Source organism: Pelodiscus sinensis, chromosome 1, assembly GCF_049634645.1.
Source record: "Pelodiscus sinensis isolate JC-2024 chromosome 1, ASM4963464v1, whole genome shotgun sequence".
Lineage (NCBI taxonomy): Eukaryota > Metazoa > Chordata > Testudines > Trionychidae > Pelodiscus > Pelodiscus sinensis.
This window is the reverse complement of record NC_134711.1, coordinates 293263157-293284934: the sequence shown is the minus strand read 5'-3', so window position 1 is coordinate 293284934 and position 21778 is coordinate 293263157. Positions and strand designations below refer to the sequence as shown.

The window sequence follows — 21778 nt, the reverse complement described above, 5'->3', positions numbered from 1 at the left end:
TGCAAAGGAAACTGAAAACTCTTGTACAAACAAGAACTGCCTCTAATGCTATGAAATAAATAATAATAGCAACCACTAAGCTCTGGGGGGTCTCGGGTACACTCAAGTTGCTTCTGTAAATTGTCTGATTTGAGTCCCACAACCAAACAGTACAAAAAAGGGCATAATAGCCCCAGTAGCATTCTTTAGGCAAACATCTCTCTCTCCCCATCTGATGATCATCTGGTGTCAAGATTAATCAGTGACAGATAAAACCAGTGGTTGGCCTTTCTAGTCTCCACTACTTCAAAGGGACCATGTTTGAAATTAGTTCCTTTATCCGTATAGGAGCCACACTTCTGTTGGAATGAGGAAAAGCTTATTCTTGCAGCTCCAGAAACCTTTCTGTTCTAGGTTTATTCTTCTTTCCACAATTCCTGAAAATAAGTTCCCCATTATTTTGTTTCAACCCTTAGGCCTCCTGTGAAAGGTGGTGGCATAAATGGACATTACTGGAGTTCTAAATGGATATTTCAAGCATATGGAGTATACATGCCACTCCTTAGGCCCTGTTCACTTCATTTTTTCATAATGCCAAGGCCTTAGGAACTCCCAGTTGCTGCAGGTACAATGTTAAAATCCTTCACCCATTGCTGTGCTAAGCAACTGAGAAATTATTTGTTGAGATGGAGTCGATGCTCCCTCAGCAAATTCCCTAGGGTTCTTATGGAGGAAAAGTATGAACTTCATCTGAGGAAGATTTGCAAGTAGGTGTCCGTTCTTGTGCAAAGACATGCATTGGTAGGAAGATGTTGCTGGATTGGTTCTTACTCTATATTGTGAGGTAGGATTTCTATTTGCCCCATTATCCTATGCGTAACAATAATTTTAATACTGTGTTTATCCTTTGATGCCTTCCTTCTGTGATTTACTGCTGCCACTTCCCATGAGAAGAGGAAAGAAGAGAAGATGTGCAACACAATGAGAAATTTCTAAGTTGAAGTTGGTCTATAAAATCATGACTGGTATGAAGAAAGTAAATAAGCAAGTGTTATTTACTTCTCATAACACAAGAAGTAGGAGTCACCAAATGAAATTAGTACACAGCAGATTTAAACAAAAGGAAGTATTTGTTCACATGACACATAGCTAACTTGTGGAATTATTTGCCAGAGTATGTTGTGTAAGTCAAGACAAAAAACAACTAGATGAATTCATAAAGGATTGGTCGGTCCATCTGTGGTGGGCAGCCAGGATGGACAGGGATGGTGTTCCCAGCTTCTGTTTGCTGGAAGCTGGGAATGGACAACAGAAAATGGATCACTTGATGATTATCTGTTCTGTTCACTCCCTCTGGGGCATCTGGCATTGGTCACTGTTGGAAGACAGGATATTGGGCTAGATGGACCTTTGGTCTGACCAGTATGATGATTCATATATTATGTTCCTATTTGTGGGTTTAGAGAACCCAACCCATTCAGCAGCAGGGACAAACTTTACATCTCTGACTGGATTATCCCAGGGAAATGCCACAAGTCAAAACTCAGCAGTTTCTTGTTCCTTATACAGTGTGTCTACTCCCATAGAAAACATAAGGGTCCAGTTAATATACATTATTAATATTCTATTTATTTGTATTATGTATTTGTTGTGTTTGAATAGCGTAGACTAATTTATTCAAGTCACGTGAACATATCGGCTACGTCTACACTGGCCCCTTTTCCGGAAGGGGCATGTAAATTTCAGGAGTCGTCGTAGGGAAATCCGCGGGGGATTTAAATATCCCCCGCGGCATTTAAATAAAAATGTCCGCCGCTTTTTTCCGGCTTTTAAAAAAGCCGGAAAAGAGCGTCTAGACTGGCCCCGATCCTCCGGAAAAAGTGCCCTTTTCCGGAGGCTCTTATTCTTACTTCGAAGTAAGAATAAGAGCCTCCGGAAAAGGGCACTTTTTCCGGAGGATCGGGGCCAGTCTAGACGCTCTTTTCCGGCTTTTTTAAAAGCCGGAAAAAAGCGGCGGACATTTTTATTTAAATGCCGCGGGGGATATTTAAATCCCCCGCGGATTTCCCTACGACGACTCCTGAAATTTACATGCCCCTTCCGGAAAAGGGGCCAGTGTAGACGTAGCCATGTAGTTTACAAGACAAGTGTTAACTTTTGCAGTTCTCTGTCATGGCAGAACAGAGAGAATCTGGAGCAGCAGATTTATTTTTAAAATGTCTTATTGTATTTTTAGAAATTGAGTTTAAAGAGGGTGAAACACAGCACACTGTGGAGATTGAGGTGCTTTTTGATGGCGTTAGGGAGATGAGAGAGGCCTTCACTGTTCACCTGAAACCTGATGAGAACATGGTGGCAGAGATACAGGTAATACAAACTATTCAACAGCAGTTCTCTGGAAGACATAAAGACCTCTTATAGCTGTTCATCATCATTGTTCTTCAGTTGGGTTATAATTAAGAGCCTAAAATTCCCATCCAAAATAATTCACCTTCAGTAATTCAAACAGACCAGTGAGAGTTTGTGCAACTGCTTGTCTTGTAGCCGTGTTTATCTTAAAATACTCTGCTGCTGTATCCCCCTGTCTGGTTGCTCCCAGCCAGCACATGAACATCTCTGTGTAGAACCACCCAGATTCAGCAACTCAGATGCCAACAGCATGTTTGTTACAATAGAACCACACTCTGATCTCTACCAGTGATCAGGCCAAGTGACCCCCAACACATCCCCACCTCTGAATGTTCCCAATCTTTTTGTCCTGAAATGTCCAGCCTTTTCCTGGAACGTTCAGAGGAGTAATAAGGTCTGTTCTTCTTCGGGGTTGTCCCCGCAGGTGCTCCGCTATGGGTGCTGGGCTTTCCCGGCACCGCAGACGGAGATTTGTGATAAGCAGTGTTCGGCCGGACCACGCATGTGCCACGAGCTCGCGGCTTTCACTCTGTGTTGGTTTAGAATGAAAGTAAAACAAGTGTATTTGATCAAAAAGAGAAAGATTTTAAGTAAGGACATGAATGGGTAACAGTGAGGGAGGAGCTGGGAGCAGGAACTGGCCATCCTTCACAGTGAGAGGGAGGGGCTGGCAGTAGGGAGGTGGGATGTGGGAGCAAGATTCCACTTAACCAGTTAACTGATTAACCAAGATTTTACATCCCTAGTTTTGAGTTGAACTATAAGGGATAAAGCTGGAAATAGTGACAAACAAATAAAAGTGAAAAATGCTTTCTAGTGACCAGGACTTACCCTGAACCAAAACTAGTTTTGGTAAGATTCTTAACACACCTCCTTCTAGCAAGATAACTGATATCTTCCCAAACTTATTCTTTGTCCCAGGCTCAGGATGACCTCATGAGCCATTCTTCACTTTTTGTGGCCCACCTATAAATATGGGCTTGCATTGTTTTTGGTCACTTCTTACTTCTTTGGAAACAGGGAAATAGCTGCTTTCCCTTCTGTCAGGGGAAAAACTTGTTTCTCCTTTTGTTAGGTCATACTTAAAGCGTTATATCAGCAAATATTCATAATTTCTCATGGAGTGTTAATACATACATTTCAGAGTGATATTAATCCCCAGGGTGTCAATTATATTAATAAAAGATGTTACTGGATATACTTTTATAATACAGCAATAAAATATACTATCAGTTAATTCAATTGCTTATCATTCAAGGTTCAGCTCTTTGCAAGAAGCTAGCTTCCCCACCAGCTACATTGATGGTTTTATTGACCATTTATATAAATATGCGTCATTGTCTTTGCCTGATAACAAGCACATCCACATTCCTCTGTCTATGGCAAGCTGTGTTTGTACGTTGCTTGCCAAACACAATTTAGGAACATAATTCTAGCATGTATCCATATCCCTTTTTTGTATATACTCTGTACATACACCACATAGGAATATTAACGATGATGTGAGTTGCTAGTTTTCAAATGAAGTGTTACATCTCACTATTTGGGCAAATATCATGACCACAGTGTTTTAGGTGTATGAGGAATGTCTGACCTGACAAGAGCGCCTGACACAGATTAGAGAACCACCAGTAGGCCTCTTGGTCACCCCTGTATAATGCCATAAATATGAACTATTAGCTCCCAATTTTCAAGCGGCAAAGATGTAGCCATTATTAGAAGTTATGGACTGCACGGACCCACCAGACATGTGATGTTTTAAATAACTCAATCTGTGGTGATTCTGTCATTTCCCTTGGGACACTATTCCACAAGCTAAGAAATGCTGCTGCTGCTGCTGCTGCTGCTGCTGCTGCTGCTGCTGCTGCTGCTGCTGCTGCTAAGAAAGATTTCCTGATAAACCTTCAGTTGCCTTGGTTTTGTACATCTGTGCTACAATTTTTGTGTTTGTATATGAATTACCAGACAGCCAAGGCCATTGTGTATATTGAAGAAATGAACAGCATGGCGGATGTCACCTTTCCTTCAGTCCCTGAAGTTGCATCCCTTTTGATATATGATGATACTTCTAGAGCCAAAGACAGAATTGGTCCAGTGGCTGGCTATCCTGTTGTCTGTATCACGGTGAGTATCAAGACGAGAGTAGGATTGAGGCTAATAGATGCGTAACTTCAAAGAAACAGTGGAAACTGGAACTTCCTGAGGGAAGTGGTGAAGGGCTACTAGGAAACAGAAAACCATTTTTTCAAATATTTTCCCCCTGATGGTAGATAATAAATGTCTCTAGAAAGTATTTTTTTATTAAGATGGGATATGTGTGTTGCATCATGAAAAGTTGTTCACTGCCAATACTATGTGTGCTACTATATTTTCTTTATACAAGATGCTTGGGTAAGTAATATGAAAACATTTTTGTAAAAGAAAACCTATGAAATATAGGAATGTAGATGTTAAAAATTGAAACTACATGTAAATACTATTTTTGATCTGACTTTAACATAGTTTTCTCTACCATTAACTGCATGTAAAAAAGAGTTTGGTTATACATAATTATAGCAAATAAACATATTTTTTTAAAAGTTATACTTCTAAAAAAAAACACTCAAAAGTCAGCAAGCTGCCAAAATTAAAATTCACATACAAATTTGAGTCTTGTGTGCATACAATACAGTTCAAGGCTGGATTCTCAGCTCATGTTCCAGCCCTTTCCTGCCACAAATCTGCCTTGATAGGGCAGCAGGGGATTCCCTGTTAATAGGGCATGGCATAGACCCAGTGTAATCAACTCTGCGTCAGACAACTCTCTAGTACAGGGGATGTCTGAGTGCAGGAAGGAATGTGAACAGAGAACAAGCTGCACTTTGGCAGCTCCTGCTGTTATGAGTTACAAGTGAGTATAAGCTGTAGTACAGAAACTGCTCTAACGTGGGTGGTGGCTAAATCAATGTTTGGAGGGAAAAACAATGACAGAAAGCTATCTTTCACCCTCCTACTCCTCTTTCCTGGGCCAAACATAGCTTGGCCAGACTCAAAGGCTATGTCTAGACTGCATCCCTTTTCCGTAAAAGGGATGCAAATTAGACACATCGCAATTGCAAATGAAGCAGGGATTTAAATCCCCCCCTCTTCATTTGCATAAGCATGGCTGCCGCTTTTTTCCAACTCGGAGTTTTGCCAGAAAAAAGCGCCAGTCTAGACGCGGATCTTTCAGAAAATAAAGCCTTCACAGATCATGTATTGTGTGACACAAGGTTTTCTTAAATCACCATAAAAACTTCAATGCTGTTTTGTTACACATATGCGATTAGAACATTGAGCGGAGGGAAAGGTGGGAATGGTCAAAATCAGACTGAGTGATAGCACAGGGTAGCTCTCTATCCTTAACTTTCACTTTTAATATGATGCTTTTGTAGTGCTTTTGTTCCACCGTGGCTAAAGCCAAGTTTTATCTGAATTTCCTGGGCATTTTCATACTTCCCGACTGCTTTCTTTGTCATGAAATAGGTAAGATCATTATAACTTGTCTGACTTTTCCCACAGGCTTGCAATCCTAAATATACAGACTATGACAAGACAGGTTCAATATGTGCCAGTGAGAATATCAATAACACGCTGACTCGATACCGATGGCTGGTTAGTGCGCCCACTGGCCCTGACGGTGTGACCAGTCCCATGAAAGAAGTTGACTTTGATACATTCTTCACTTCCTCCAAAATAATCACACTGGACTCCATTTACTTTCAAGCTGGCTCTCGGGTCCAGTGTGCAACTCGTGCTGTGAATTCAGATGGTAATGAAGGCCTGGAGCTCATGAGCCCCATTGTAACAATAAACACAGAGGAAGGTAATGTATCCATTAATGATAGCAAAACTTACAGCCCACACAAAAAATGACTTTCTCTCTTACTTAATCAGCCTTCATTTATGTGACATCTTTAACATCTTAGTATTGCCTATTCTCTAGTCCTTCATGGAGCCTTCTAACATCAATAAAACCTGAACTTCTAATGTAAAAAAAACAAACAATAAATAAACTATATATTGAGAAGGCTGCAGGGAGAATGGGGAAAGATAAAAAAATCTTTTAGGTCTTCTGTACACATCAGAAAGAAACTTAAAAAAAAAAATTCTTCCCTTTGCTGAACATCTTTAAATAGCCTTCCACATGACAAATCAGTCTTTCATATTTTAAGTCAGATAAAATGTTTAAGGTCACCCTAAAATCAAAGATGATTTTTTTTAATGTGGTAGTTGACAGTCGAAACAGAATGCCAAAATGTTGCATCATATAAATCCTATTTCAGATTATAACAGTTCTTTTTGTCATCCCTGGTCCCGTTAGTGCTACAGTAACTTTTATTTATTTTGTGTAATAGACCATTTAAAATAGACAAGATATCAAGTTGTCTAATCTGTACTTGAATTTGTCACATTAATTCCAAGTGCTTGGCTCTTTCCTGCTAAATATTTACAGTTAGCTAGTTCTAATTGCTACTGAGTAAGGCATCTGGAGATTTGAATCTGTAGAATGTCCACTTAGTTACTTGGCCATAAACTATGTATTGCATTTTTGGTTATTTTTTTTCATCCACCCTCTTCTAACATGTTGCAACACTGAAGCAAACTCACAAAATAAGGACCCACCTTATCTCCTAGTGTGTTATGTAATTTATAGACAGCTCCTTTGTGTGCTGGAAACTTCTGTCATGGTGAACTTTTTGCAGCTGATGGCCCTGAGCCCTTAGGGTATGTTTGCAAACTAAGCCCTGGTCTGTGGTACCCAAGCTTTCAGACTCAGTGTTTCCAGGTCTGTGCTTGAGCAACCACACTGCATTGTACATCTGAGTTTATAATTGCTGTACCCTGATGTTCTAGTGCAGCTGAATAGCACTATGTAGACGTTGCGACTTGGGTCTGTGACTCGACTTGCATACACGCTGCATCATGATAGAGTTTGAATCCAGGTCACAGCGGGATTGAGGTCCTAGGACTCTGAGTCTTGAGTGCTTGCTGGCCTACGTCAACTTGATTTGTATGTTATGGGAGGGAGACTTGGTCTCAAACCTGAGTTAGTGTCTGGGCTCAGTATGCAGAGTAAGCATATCCTTTTTTACTCCAGCATCACCCCAGAGTGAATCAAGGGTATGTCTACACTGCATTGTAAGCTCAAGCCTGTGGGACTACAGCTTGTGGACTCAGTGTTTCCAAGCCTGTGCTTGCTTGTCCATGTTGCCCTGTAAATCTGGGCTTATTTTGTTGGACCTGAGTCTCGCAGTTATGGTCATACATCCATACTCTTCAACACAGATCTTTTGACTCAGGTCTGCAGTTTGAGCTGCATCCACATTGCAAAATGACAGGCACTGGACCCAAGTCACAGGAGGAGTCAGATGCTCACCTACCCCTCTAGCAGAGTCCTAAGACCAGGATCTTGAGTGCTTGCAAACTTGAGTCAGATTGATTTGTATATGGAAGGAAGGGCCATCTCCACTGAAACCCGAGTCAAAGTCTAGATGGGCTTAGTGTGCAGTGTAGACATCCCCTACATCAGCATTTTGTATTGTCAAATGTAAATCCTTCAAAGACAGAATGATGAGGAAAATTTAACTGCAAGTTTACAAGTAGACATTTGAATTACCATTTTCATTATTTGTAAACAGTTCAGTATCTTACTATGTATTTTAGAAATATGTCTGTCTGTCTGTCCATATGTTAGTCCATTTGCTCGGGCAGCTTTTCTCGGGTCTCCCTGGTCTGCTGGGGGGGGAGGGAGCGCAGCTAGTGCCCCCCCCCCCCAGCAGACCAGGCTTTTGTTGCAGGACGCCTCGGGTACAGCAGCTGGGGTGCTGCCGGGTTGGTCCTGTGGGAACCTACCGGGCAGCGCCCCAGCTGTTCTGTCCCAGGCTCCAGATTCAGCAGCTGTTGAAACTGATCAGGCTGATTCCAGGAAGCTGGGGGCAGAGCAACTCTGCCTCCGGCTTCCTGTAGTCAGCCCCTGGTCAGTTTCAGTGGCAGCAGCTGAATCTGGAGCCAGTTCCGACTTACATACAAATTCAACTTAAGAACAAACCTATAGTCCCTATCTTGTACGTAACCCGGGGACTGCCTGTATGTGCAGTGAAAAGGAAACTTAAGATTAGAGCAAGGCAGAGTGAAATAATGTTTCCTCAACACAAAAAGTAAAGTTGCTTTTTCACTTTTCCATTAGGTCTTTGCCAGCCCCGGGTACCAGGTGTGGTTGGGGCAGAACCATTCTCTGCCAAGTTGCGCTACACTGGCCCAGAAGATCCAGACTATGCTAATCTCATCAAACTGACCATCACAATGCCTCATATTGATGGTATGTAAAAACTTTATCCATAAGCCACAGAGTGTATGTAAAATGCTGTCATGTCATGCCTCAACTCTTATTTTAGCAAGTGTCTTAAGTAGTCAGAAACTCAGTGTAATCTCTCAAGGTATGTCTGCACTAGCCCGCTAATTTTGGAAATTGTCTAGCCTGGAATAACTGCCCGCATCTACACATGGCAGAGAAGTGAGATTCCAAGATAAACCCCTTAGTTCAAATTAACAGTTAAACCTCATTCCATCTCGGAATTGTGCTTCTTCGCCGCATGTAGACGCGGACAGTTATTCCAGTCTAGTTAATTTCCAAAATGGCGACCGGACGGGAACATGCTAATGAAGCGCAGGATATTTAAATCCCATGCTTCATTTGCAATTTTGGTTACCCTCATTAGCCTCCCTAGTTCAAACTAGGGGGCTAGTGTTAGACGTACCCTCAGTGTTTATAGTAGTGGAGAAATATCATGAATGTGTCATTTGAACCTGCAATAGTGCAGTATGTCATAGTGATATACATGTGATGTGAAAAGTCATCCCTGAATTAGAGTCTGATTAAACCACGTGGACTGGCGAATCATTGCTGTGCTAGGCTCTAATCAATCCGCAATCTAGGAATTCTCAGGGCAAGTATATGAGCCTTTCAAGAGACTCAGCAGCTCAGACTACTCAATGACAGTCCAGGGCTTGGAACCCTTCTATGCCTGATGGTGGCAACAAACTCCACCAGCCTTAGCCTGCTCTAGATCTGGTCCTAGCCTGCTGCCGCTTTGTTCTGACTCTGGCCTTCTTCCAACGCTGCACTGGACTCCTGAATCCAGTTGTGATACTTACTCCGCCAGCTCTGAGCATGAAACTCAACCGCCATGGCGTCAGCCACTAAACGTGACCATCACCGTTTCCGGCAAGATGTTCTCCTTTTATTCTTGTTCATTGATAAAACTTAAAAAACAATGCATGGTCCTGCTGCACCTTAGACACTGGCAAAAAAAAAATAGATAGTATCATGAACTTTCGTGGGCACAACCCACTTGAAGTTTGTTTATGTTACATGGAATCATCACTGGTACAATGGGCATCTCAACCTTCTGTCAACAGTTGTGCATGAACTAGTTTTTAAATTTAGCTTCAATGTAGAGTGGCTGGAGCAGACATCTAGAGGTCTTTTTCCAGTTTTGCAGCCTGCCAGGGACAAGTTACTTCCCTAAATGTACCTCAGTTTATTCATTTGTAAGCATGATATAATTGGTTTTACACATTTCATGGAGGCTTTAAGAGTCTTTAACAAATGCTTTAAAAGCATTTTAATGAATGGTGATGCATACAGTGGAAACTTACTGAATTGCATGAATGTTTATTAAATCAATTAGTTAGTTCATAAGTAAACAAATAAATCCAGAGAACAAGAAAACTGCACCACAATATGCATTTTGCAATTTTTATTTTAATAGCTATTACTTTTATTTTATGATGAATTGTAATAATATATAATGAATGCATTATGACATAATTTATCCAGGATAACATCTTATAATGAGATCTCAGGTACAATTTTAGAAGCACTTAAGTGACTTAAAAAGTGATTTAGGCACTTAATTTTTACCAAGGTCTCATATTACTAAATGTCATCTTTCTGAACATCTCTCTGCTATAAAAATGTAAAGGATTCCATTTTCATTTAAATTTAAAGGGCATTGGCTAATGAGGGACTCCTGCAGATTCAAAGCACAGGCTAACACATCTGCTATAGTGTATAAGGTGACTGGCAAAATTTAGAACTGACTGCTAAAATGTAGTTACGGTGCAACTAATTACCGGTATGTCTTCCAGGCATGTTACCTGTAATCTCCACAAGGGAACTGTCCAACTTTGAGTTAACCCTCAGCCCTGATGGAACTAGGGTTGGAAACCATAAATGCTCCAACCTGCTGGATTACACAGAAGTGAAGACTCACCATGGTTTCTTGACTGATGCTACCAAAAATCCCGATGTGGTTGGAGAGACCATTCCTTACCAATACAGTGCATCAATCAGAAGCCCCAGTACTTTACGCTTCTACCGCAGTCTGAACCTCGAGGCCTGTTTATGGGAGTTTGTCAGCTATTATGACATGTCTGAGCTCCTCACGGATTGTGGCGGCACCATTGGCACAGATGGACAGGTACCGCGTTTTAACTTCTTTTCTGTACAATGGTCTCAAAAAGAACTAATCCAGTTCAGTAATTTCCCCTTTGATTGACCTGTGCTATAATAAGTGACTTACAAATAGCATTTAATTAAGAATTAAAACCTTTTCTTCCATAGATCTGCCCTGAACCTGATTATTTTATAACATTATCAATACCACCAAATACCTGTAAAAATAATGGATGAACTTCTGACTACAGTGAAGCTACTGGCAAAATTCCCCTTGACTTCAGCATAGCTATGTTTTCATTCAATACATTTGCATCTTTTACATTTAAAAGTGTAGTAGAAGGCATCCCACTTCAGTCCTACTGTGGAGTGAAGCCCTTCTGAAAACCTTGTGTTTTGAAATCAAGTGAATCTTAGCTCATTTCTAGTACAGCTTTTGAAGTAGGGCAATATTAAATATAGACAAAATACGACCTGTTAAAGCAGCATTAAAGAGGAAGGAATGAAGGCTGACCCTGTACGCTGATGGCAATTTTTTATGCTGCCATGTGGGAGGTTAGGGTTTGGCACTCTGCCTGCTCACAGGAGCAGCAGGAGTTGTGAGTGCAGACAGCTTTCTCTGCACTCCAAGGAAGAATGTGTGCTTCATATCAGTGAACAGAAACCCCCTCCGGCAAGAAGCTCAGAGAAACACCACCAGTTTTACATGTCATATGGTGGTTATCATTTGGAGCCAGGAAAATGGAGGGAGGGTGAAAGCAGGAGAATAAGGTTTCCATCAGGGAAAGGATTTCTACAAGTCTATGGCAGTACTGTGAAGGAGGCAAGGGGGGGCATGCATCTCCTCTGGCATTGTGACAGCACAATCACATCCCAGAACTTTTCTGTACCACAGATTGCTTCATAAGCCCAGACTGCCTCAACTCAACCCCTGAATAGAGCACTGCTGGCTGTGAGGAGTAAGCTTGTTCTTTCACAGGAAAGGCCAAATCTTGTCTAAAACAACAACATAACTGCTGCACCCTCCATCCCTTCTCTAGGGTAATGCTACATACTCTGTAAAATATACAGCTAACACCAAGTGCAGCAGTCCATGTGCTTAGCCACGCAAGCCTCTGAGGATGCATCATCCCACCATTCAGTTCTCTGCCTGGCCTCACACTTATTACAGAGTCCAGTTCAAGGTCTCTCTTTGGATATTCAGAGACCTCCATGGGAGCATCCTAGGAATTCCCTTCTTCCTTTGCAACCACATCCTCCACCTTAAAACTATCAGCAAGAACTGGGAGTCTCGTGAGTCTCGGATGCAAAACTGGAATGGACCTAGACTGCAGAATTCATTCTTAGACGATAAGAATGATCACAGACCCCCACTTTCAGATCCAAATACAAATTCATGTCTTCAGCTCAGCTTTCCTGCAGTTTCTGAGCTCCTGCAGAGACATACAACATACACACTAAAGCCACACATTCATTTCTTCTCTCTCAAACATACACACTCACACACACACACACAATATGATCTTAACACATAAACAAGCACAGAAAAACTCCTGTAACCTAATCAAGCTATTCCCTCCTCCCCCGTAGAAGGAAGACATACAGATTGTTTTTAGTAATATTTTTCTATTTTAAAATACTTGTAAATAATTCAAGGATGAGGCCAAATATTGTAGATTGGTAGAAGATAAGATGCTTTTTCTGTATAAATATAGCTGGAAAAAATAAGGGACATTGTTGCTACTCATTTTTAGAATATTTATGAAAGGAAGTTGTATATTCTAACTCAGGGTAAAACGTGGCACTTGCTTCAAGCTCAGGAAACATTTTGTACTGTAGGTAAGAATCATGATTTTTAAAAGTGTGTGTGTGTGAGAGAGAGAGAGAGAGAGAGAGATCATGAAGCAATGAAGTCATTGTTCGGTGCCTTGCAGGGTGTAGTTAAAAGAGTATGGTGCAAATATTGAACTGAATTGCCCTCCTCCCCCATCTTAACACACTTCATTGCCTTCTTCATTTTTAATTCTTGTGGGAGTTTGGTGTTTATCTTCACATGACCCTCTCCAGCTGAGAGACTAGTTAGTCAGTACTCTATCTCTGCAGTTGTCACCATTGTTGCTTTTTTCCCCTTCAGCTAGCAATTAATAATCCTCCTTTGTGGGACGAAAATTGGTAACTGCAGCTTTCACTGTGCTTGAGTTCTGCAAGGCAGAATGTAGTAGATAAGGGAATGGCAAAAACATTTTAACAATAGTACACCATCCACTGCTCCTACTAAGTCGTGATTCTTGTTTGTGCAAGGTTAGCATATTGGTAGGTGACTTGCCAACTGGTGAAAAGACTGTATTGTGTGCGTGATGAGGGAGATGAGGCAGTGTTGTCAGTGGACTGGTCTTGCCCAGTTTTATTTCCCACACTACGTGGGGCATCCACAGACATGATGCAGATGGGCTGCTAAGCCCACAGCTTTTCTTTTGGTGTTCTCTCTCTGGGAGGGAACAGTCTGTCCTGGGACTGCTCTGTGTGAGGATGAGAGCACAGATTCCTTCAGTCGTTATGATGCCAGGGAAGAAGGGTTCTTTCCAGCCCACCAGGCACTCTTGAAGCAAAGAGAGATAAGAGTACTTCATAGAGTTTTTCAGGGGGGCTGAGCACGTACAATTTCACAACTGATATTAATGGAAATTGCATGTTCTCAGCCCCTCTGAAAACCAAACCACTTTTACTTAAATGTCTAAATGTGGATTTAGCTACCTACATTTACAAGTCTACTTTGAAAATTAGACCTTGGTCTCCTGGAACCACATCAGATTAAATTAGAACTGTTCTCTGGCTAAAACTGAGGTCAGTCCTTATGATTAGCAACAGTTTTCTTTGTGCCAAATTTCCACAATCCAGTAGTCTGAAATTCAAGGTATATAAAGTTAAGTATATAGATCTGAGTCACTTGGAAGTTGCAAGTAATAGATATAGGTTGGGTGTTACCCATATACATTCCTTAAATACGTCACAGCAATGTTGTGAAGCTTATTTAATTCATGACTCTGAAGAGCTTTGTGAAAGATACTAAAAAGAAAGGAAGTTAAAAATGGGGGAAGGAGGTCTAAGAAAAGTTGGTGACCCTTTTAATATTTAATTTATATAGGAAAAATCAGCCTGGACTTAGTTGATAGAGCATAAAGTATTATCTGATTGTGTTTCCTCCTGTTGTAATTTTATTCTGTAGCCAGACAGTTTGTGGTTCTGGCCACATGTTTATTTGTGGAACTTTACTTTCTCTGGTTCCAGTCCATTACCAGGCTTGACATGGTGACTCAAGAAAATTATCATTCAAACAAATGTTATTAACAACAACAAGTGAAGTAAAGTGTCTGCCAAAAACAAGATGAAGAACATACATTAAAACCCTTGAATGTACAGATTGGTAGCTTGAAGCTACTGTAATTGAAATAATTGAATACAGCCAAGCAGTTGTATTTCACTTTGCAAACAAGAGTCTGCTTCTCGCCAGGGTCTGAAAACCTTTTCCTTCCCATCTATGCAGCTCATATTTAAAGTGCAGATGGTGTCAGCTGAGTTGTTTAGATAGCCCATATAAAAATTCATTTAAAAGCTGTCACTTTACTACCTTGAATTGTATATGGCAGTTCATGAAGTTTCATTCTACAAAAAAGTGTTTTCCGATCATCACTAGATCTAGCTTCAGCAGCTTTGCACCTCAAAGATGCAAATTAGTTTTCCTGATAAATGCGCTAAGCAGTGTAAGTTGCAAATAAAAAGAAATGACTATTTTTGTGACAGTTTTTCAAGCTCAGCTAGCATAATCAACTTGTGATTTTTCCTTAAACAAGCCAGGTTCCATAACAAGTCTTTTTTTTTCTCCTCAGCTGTTTTTGTAAATAAGTGAATTCAGTAAGGGGTGAAAAGAGAAACTGCTTTATAAAGTGAATACTTTGTGGATGCATGGGCACCAGCTGTACAACAAAGTTAAAGGTTAAACATTTCAAAGGGTCTCACATGTCAAGACTGCCTTCCATTCTCCTCTCCATTCATATTCTTTTAAACAAATCTGCTTTGCATTTCACCTTTGACTCACCTGGCCAGCTCCCTTCCTGGGGCTGACTCTTAACTTTAACAAACTGTTATTGTGTAAATAAGTGGTTGATAACATTGTTAAGCTTGCATGGATAAATCGCAGAGATATATGCCACAAATGCAATAACAAATTCAGGACAACTTGGAAGACAAAATTATAGTTGGTTAAAGATCCTGTTTCACTGAGAAATATATTACAAAGAAATGCTGCTTGCTTCTAATTATTTTTCCTGCTCTATACACATGCCAATCAGAACACGTTCTCTTTAAAGGGTACATCTAGCTATTCCACATCTTTTGAACCAGCCCGTTATTTCAAAATAGATTTCAAAATAATGGTCTCTATTCCGACATCCCTGTAACCCTCGTTCCACGGAATAGCAGTTTATTTCAAAATTAGACTGAAAAAAGATACGCAATTTGCGTAGCTCAAATTGCATATCTTATTTCGTCCTACAAATGCAGTGTAGATGCACCTTTTCTGTCCTTGTTAGTATTCCAGTGATCATGTAAAAGATTGAAACTATGAGCAAAATATGCCTCAAATATACCTGAAACAGAGAATGCCCTTTCTGATGTACATTTTCTCATGTAATCTGTCCTGTGATAGATTTGGCACTGAAATATAATTGTATTATCTAGTAAAGTGTTCAAAAGGTAACCTGTAGAAATAGTGTGGGGAGGTGTTTCTTCTTTTTGTAATCCTGGCATGGGAATTGTCAATGTTCAGAAACTGACCTCAGGCTCATTCTGGTATTTCAAATTGCAAAGGAGATTTGTAAGTCTACTGTCTACAGTGATGAAAGGCATAAAAAATTTACTTTGCTCACTGCAATGACTTTTGTAAACAGCTGTTACAATGATTTATTTATCTGTAGATTTATCAGGTATTGGTAGAATGCATTTCTTGTACTGATAGGAGCAGCTCCTCTGTTCTGTTTTCCAGTCATGACATGGTTATAAAGTATAGACACAATAGTATGGTTATAAAGTATAGACACATAGTTATAAAGTATTAGACACAATTTCCTAGATCCCACTGCCCCCTCTCTCAACTTTGAGCATGAGTGGGTACGTCTACACTGCAACACTATTTCAAAATAACTAGCACTATTCCAAAATAACTTAGTCTGCATATACACAGCAGGCAGTTATTTCAAAACAGTGTCAAAATACTGTCAAGCTGGAGGACTTCTTACTCTGACTCCTGTAACCCTCATTGTACAAGGAATAAGAGAAGTAGGAGAAAGAGTGCTCTATTTTGAAATAAGTGCTATGTTAAATGCTCCCTATTTTGAAATAAGCTATTTCAAAATAAGATACGCAATTGACGTAGCTTAATTTACGTAGCTTATTTCGAGTTAAGCTCTGCAGTGTAGATGCACCCACAGTGAGCTGTGTATAGCTACCTCAGCAGTGTAAGGTTAAAAGTCATACAACGTTATGAGAAATTATTCCAGATGTTATATTATTTTACTGCTAATGAATAAAACTCTGATAAAGCAATTGCTGAGTTTACTGGTATGGAATACATAGATATATAATGCACCTGTTCTGTGTCTCCGTAACATTTAACTGATACTTTACTTTTATAGCTCTCAGTTAGCCTCCTTCTTTCATAAGTCTCACATCAAGTTAAAATAGGAACAGCTTTCATTAGCCTATAGACACAGTGCTAAAAAATGGAAATATCACAATGGAAGAAATGTTTTCCATATTCAAGTGAATGGTATATCCCAAGCAGAACTGGAAAAATGGGGTTTCTCAAACTACAGGAAATGGTTAGTTAATTTCTTTATTTGTTAGTTTTCTATCCAGATTGGAACCAGAAATATTTGGATTCTGTTCACTGGCAAGTCAACTTGTTGTCAGTGCTCTGTAACACTGGAAAGCGTAGGCTTTCACTCAACAGGGACCCACAAACTTAGTTCCATCAGTAGAAATGAATGGTCTCCAGTACTGAGATCTGTGTCCTGTAGATTTAAGGGGGAGAAGGAGGAATGCAAGTTTATATTGTTGCATAGAGATTACATTAATTAGTTCATATACAGTATACATGGATATCTGACATTGGTGCATACAGCTCAGAGAAAGGTGTAATAGAAAAAGTAAAATATTGGTCTGTGCTTTTTTTTTTACAACTGGTAATTGAATATATGTCAAACCTTTTTTCCACGTTAGCACTTCTGGATACAGTAGAGTGTTTTAACCCCCCTCATCACATACTAACTGTAAGACTTTTTTGGGAGGGAGGGTGCTATACAAACATGTAAATGGAATACAAAAAAAAACTCATATGTAATATGAGTACAAATACAAAAACTCATATGTAATATCAGGATAAGGCCACTTAGCCTGCCAGATAGTGAGGTGTTTAGTTATACAAGCAAATGGGTTTGAATCCTGACACTGTGCCAGGAAATGTCAGAAATGCAAGGTTACCCCTGAATCAAAGGCAAATCAAATCTCTATGGAGCCATACCAGAGACTGTGTTTGTCTTAACCTAAATGAATATTCTGTTTTATTGCCTTGGAACAATGTGCCAAATCTGTGTCCATGGTAATTCCATTGAAGTAAATGGCGTTACCTCAGGGTGAACTTGGACTTATTTGTGTAATACATAGTTGACTGAAGGAGCAACATTTTCTGTCTAGGAACTTCTTGGCATTCAATAAACCTAGAGAGGAAATCTCTTTTCTTGATTCAGAACCAACAAAGGAGCATTAATCTTAACTGACTGCAGCATCTACGATTAGCTGTGAGGCAACTTTATTGCATTGTAATTTAGGTTTCATAAATACATATTTCAAGATTAGTTGTGAGGTACTAGTAATGCCATACACCTTATAAGCATATTTTCCAATTATAGTTTGAACCGTGAGGCAAGTTTGTTTTTATCTGTAGACCAGATTATAAAGACTGGCTAAGTAGTAATTGAGCTGTCGTGAGTCACGTAGCTGGATGACCCATGTAGGCTTTTGCTGACTCTTAGCTCGGATTTTAAATACAAACATTTGGAAAGGCCTTTTACTAAGAAGGATATCTTTTAAAACAGGAGAAAAAAGAAGAGACTCTACTTTTCATCAGTGTCCAGATGGTCTAGAGTTCAAAATACTAATCCTTTTTAGAGGATGACTTCACAAGAAGATAGGAGACAATACAAAAGGAAGGGTGGGTTGTGTTGGGGAGTTTTTTGGGGTTGTTGGGTTTTTTTTATGGCATAATCAGGGTAACAACACTTTTATCCCCCCTGCCTCAATAACAGAGAGACTGGGGATCCCACAGTGGCCAAAGTGACCATTTGGGCTGCTGTGAGCACATACTAGACGAGGTGGGTGTGTCTATGCAAATTGGGATCAGCCCCTGAAGTCTCTTTGCACCACTCACAACAGTTCACCACCAGATGTCAGGGTAGAGCTTACCCTGACCCCGCTTATATCAGTGATCTATAACTTCTGTTTTTTTGCTTATGCATTAGTACTGTCTGTACTAGACTATATTTCATTACCATGTACGGAGACGGACCTTTGGTATGGCAAATCAGGGCAACTGCTTTGGGGGTGCACACTTCAGAGTGTGTGTGTGTGTGTGTGTGTGTGTGTGTGTGTGTGTGTGTGTGTATGTGTGTGCAGGGAGAGGGACAGGTGCGAGGTTAGGGGTTTGGGGGGCTCGTGATGGTAGTGAGGATCAGGCTGACACAGTCAGGAAATGTTTGTTATATTTCTTTTTCTTGTTCAGCATTGTGGGACTCGGTTCAGCCTTTGACAGCCACAACTCCAGCTCACTCCACCCCGGCTCTTGGTGTCGCCCACCGCCACACTGACTGCCAACGTCCTAGTGCCACCACAACATACTAGCACCAGGCTGACTCCATCCATTGCCCTTCCGCCCTGCACCCCTCCCTTTTCCTGGATCCCTGAAGTACAGGGGGTTCCCGTACCCCAGCACTGGTGCCACCCTGTAACTTGCCATTGTCTCTTGCTCCCCAGCACTGTTGTCTGCTCCCCATACCAGATTTCACCTGTATAAAATGTTACGGGGGTCCATACAGGGTGATTTGTCCCAGGCCCCACACCTCCCCGGGGCCAGCACTGACCCACTACCTAACTAACTGATTTTGAAAGGTCTGTTAGCACTTTATAGACTAACAAAACATGTAGATGGTATCATGAGCTTTCGTGAGCGCAGCCCACTTCTTCAGATGACCGGTCATCTGAAGAAGTGGGCTGCGCTCACGAAAGCTCATGATACCATCTACATGTTTTGTTAGTCTATAAAGTGCTACCAGACCTTTTGTTGTTTTTTAAGTTTATCCTGTACAGACTAACTCGGCTACCCCCTGAAGTAACTGATTTTGGTCTTTATAGGTCCTCAATCTAGTGCAGTCCTACGTGACCTTGCGAGTCCCCTTGTATGTCTCCTATGTTTTCCATTCACCTGTGGGTGTAGGTGGCTGGCAGCATTTTGACCTACAGTCTGAACTTCGGCTGACTTTTGTGTATGACACTGCCATCTTGTGGAAGGATGGAATTGGCAGCCCGCCTGAAGCAGAGCTCCGTGGTAAGTATTCAGACATCCTTAATTTTTACTTTCACTCTATTTCTGAAGCTTTAGGTTGCTTGTAGCAGAATAATTTTTGAAGCAATTGTAATGTAAAAATATTGCTTTGTAGCATGCATGTGAAATAATCATTTGCAAATAAACTGCCATTGGTCAGCCATTCTGTTCAATATTCTAGAGAGATTCTCTGATTTTAAAAGTCTAAGCTTGTATTCAGATGTGTTATTGCATTGAATGGTGCTGTGATATTTTTCAATCAGCTATGAAAAATCATAAAATTCCTCTTTTCTTACATATTGATTGAATTTTAGGATTTATTTTATTTTTCTATTCCCTTCTCACACAAGCTCTTTTGGGTAATAAAACTTTTAAGTAACACAAATTCATTATTTTGCTAGCTATTAAATATTGCACAGTTAGAAGCAATTTAACTTTAGGGAAAACACATGCATTTAATTGTCAATGGTCGCATAAGTCTCATAAAAGAAGCCTGCTATATGCCATAATGATAGGTATAATACATATGTTAAAGTATAATGGAGAGATAAGTGATAAGGTAATATTTTTTATTGGACCAGCTTCTTTTGTTAAAAGACAAATGCTTTTGAGCTTACACTTAGCACTTTTTCAGGTCTAGGAAAGGTTTTCAGATGGTCCAAACACAGTGTGATAAAGAAAACCAAGGCACTTAGTTTCAGAACCTGGGTCGACTGACGCAGCTTTATGGGACTCATGTGGCAGGGCTGTTTTCCTTCACCACCGTAGGTGTGATGCTAGAGACAGAAGGGGGGAAGGAGGGTGTTTGTCTCTCCTTTTCTGAATTTCATTCTCCCTCTTGACAAACATTTCCAGCAGAGACCCAGGACACAACAAATCAACGTGAAGAAGGAAATTCCATGCTGTTTCTTTGCTAAGATGTAGATATTTGTCCCTGTCCCTTTCCTTGCCAAAACATGGGCACTTAGTTGGTAATGGTTGGGGTGATCACCTGACTGGGGTGTCACCTTGCTCTTTGTCTCTAAGAAACCGGGTCACCAATTCCTCAGACTTCTCTGGGAAACATATTTCAGACATGATTTCAGCTTAGGTCCATAGCTTTGCATATAATGTTGCTAGGTGCACTGTGTCGTGATTTTATTAATCAGCAAGGCATACCTTGTACAACAACTATTACATTCGGGTATAGGGTGTGAACACAGGTATATTCTGTCAGTCCCCTCAGCAGCTTCAACTGTTCAGATTGGCTACGGCTACACTGGCATGATTTTCCGGAAATGCTTTTAACGGAAAAGTTTTCCGTTAAAAGCATTTTCGGAAAAGCACGTCTAGATTGGCAGGACGCTTTTACACAAAAGCACTTTTTGCGGAAAAGCGTCCGTGGCCAATCTAGACACGCTTTTCCACAAAAAAGCCCCAATCGCCATTTTCGCGATCGGGGCTTTTTTGCGGAAAATAAATCTCTGCTATCTACACTGGCCCGTTTGTGCAAAAGTTTTTCAGAAAAAGACTTTTGCCCGAACGGGAGCAGCATAGTGTTTCCGCAAAAGCACTGACAATCTTACATGAGATTGTCAGTGCTTTTGCGGAAATTCAAGCGGCCAGTGTAGACAGCTGGCAAGTTTTTCCGGAAAAGCAATTGCTTTTCCGGAAAAAGTGGCCAGTCTAGACACAGCCATTATGTTTACCTTCCCTCAGTAGAGACCCCCAAAGAGAGGCCAGCCTGAATCCCTGCCTGAACTCAGTGGTCCACATAAGTCTAAAGAGTTGCACCAGAAACGGTGAAGCTGGATTGTGGTCTTCCCTCTATCTAGATGAATGTTACAGTTGCCACTTGATAATATATGAAAATTGTATTGAAATGTGTAGCTAGCCTAAATCCTTGCTGTTTCAGGGCAGCATGGTTTATACTTTGGAAGACAGTAGGACCCCATCACATAAATTCCTACTTGACAGTCACGATGGCAAAACCCACAGGATGTCAGAAGACTGCCTGCTAAATTGTTGTGTGACTTGTCAATGTGAAATAAAAGGATGCAAGTGTTTTATCAACCCTTTATAATTTATTAGCCATTTGCATGCTGAATAATCTGTGCTGCTTGGCCTCTGCCGGCAGGTTCTCTCTACCCAACCAGTATGCGCATCAGTGAAGAAGGGCGTTTGGTTGTCAACTTCAAGACAGAAGCACGATTTCATGGCTTGTTTGTGATGTCTCATCCTGGTAAGTCAGTTCTGAGGTCTGATGATATAATATTCAT

General features: G+C 40.7%; 1 protein-coding gene across 2 annotated transcripts in view; it reads left to right on the top strand.

Moving 5' to 3' along the window:
* Positions 1–21778, top strand: part of FREM2 (FRAS1 related extracellular matrix 2) — a 182338-nt gene that overhangs the window by 138053 nt on the left and 22507 nt on the right. Inside the window, exons 12-18 of one of the 2 annotated variants that reach the window (XR_012900698.1) lie at positions 2216–2346; positions 4354–4512; positions 5929–6232; positions 8597–8728; positions 10561–10892; positions 19413–19523; positions 21637–21741. Coding sequence is in view for 1 of the 2 variants with exons in the window: in XM_025185589.2 (XP_025041374.2) it covers positions 2216–2346; positions 4354–4512; positions 5929–6232; positions 8597–8728; positions 10561–10892; positions 19331–19523; positions 21637–21741 (1356 nt within the window). In the remaining variant the exon portion in view is untranslated. Of the gene's footprint in view, positions 1–2215; positions 2347–4353; positions 4513–5928; positions 6233–8596; positions 8729–10560; positions 10893–19330; positions 19524–21636; positions 21742–21778 lie in introns of those variants that run through there. The other variant, XM_025185589.2, reaches the window with a different exon arrangement.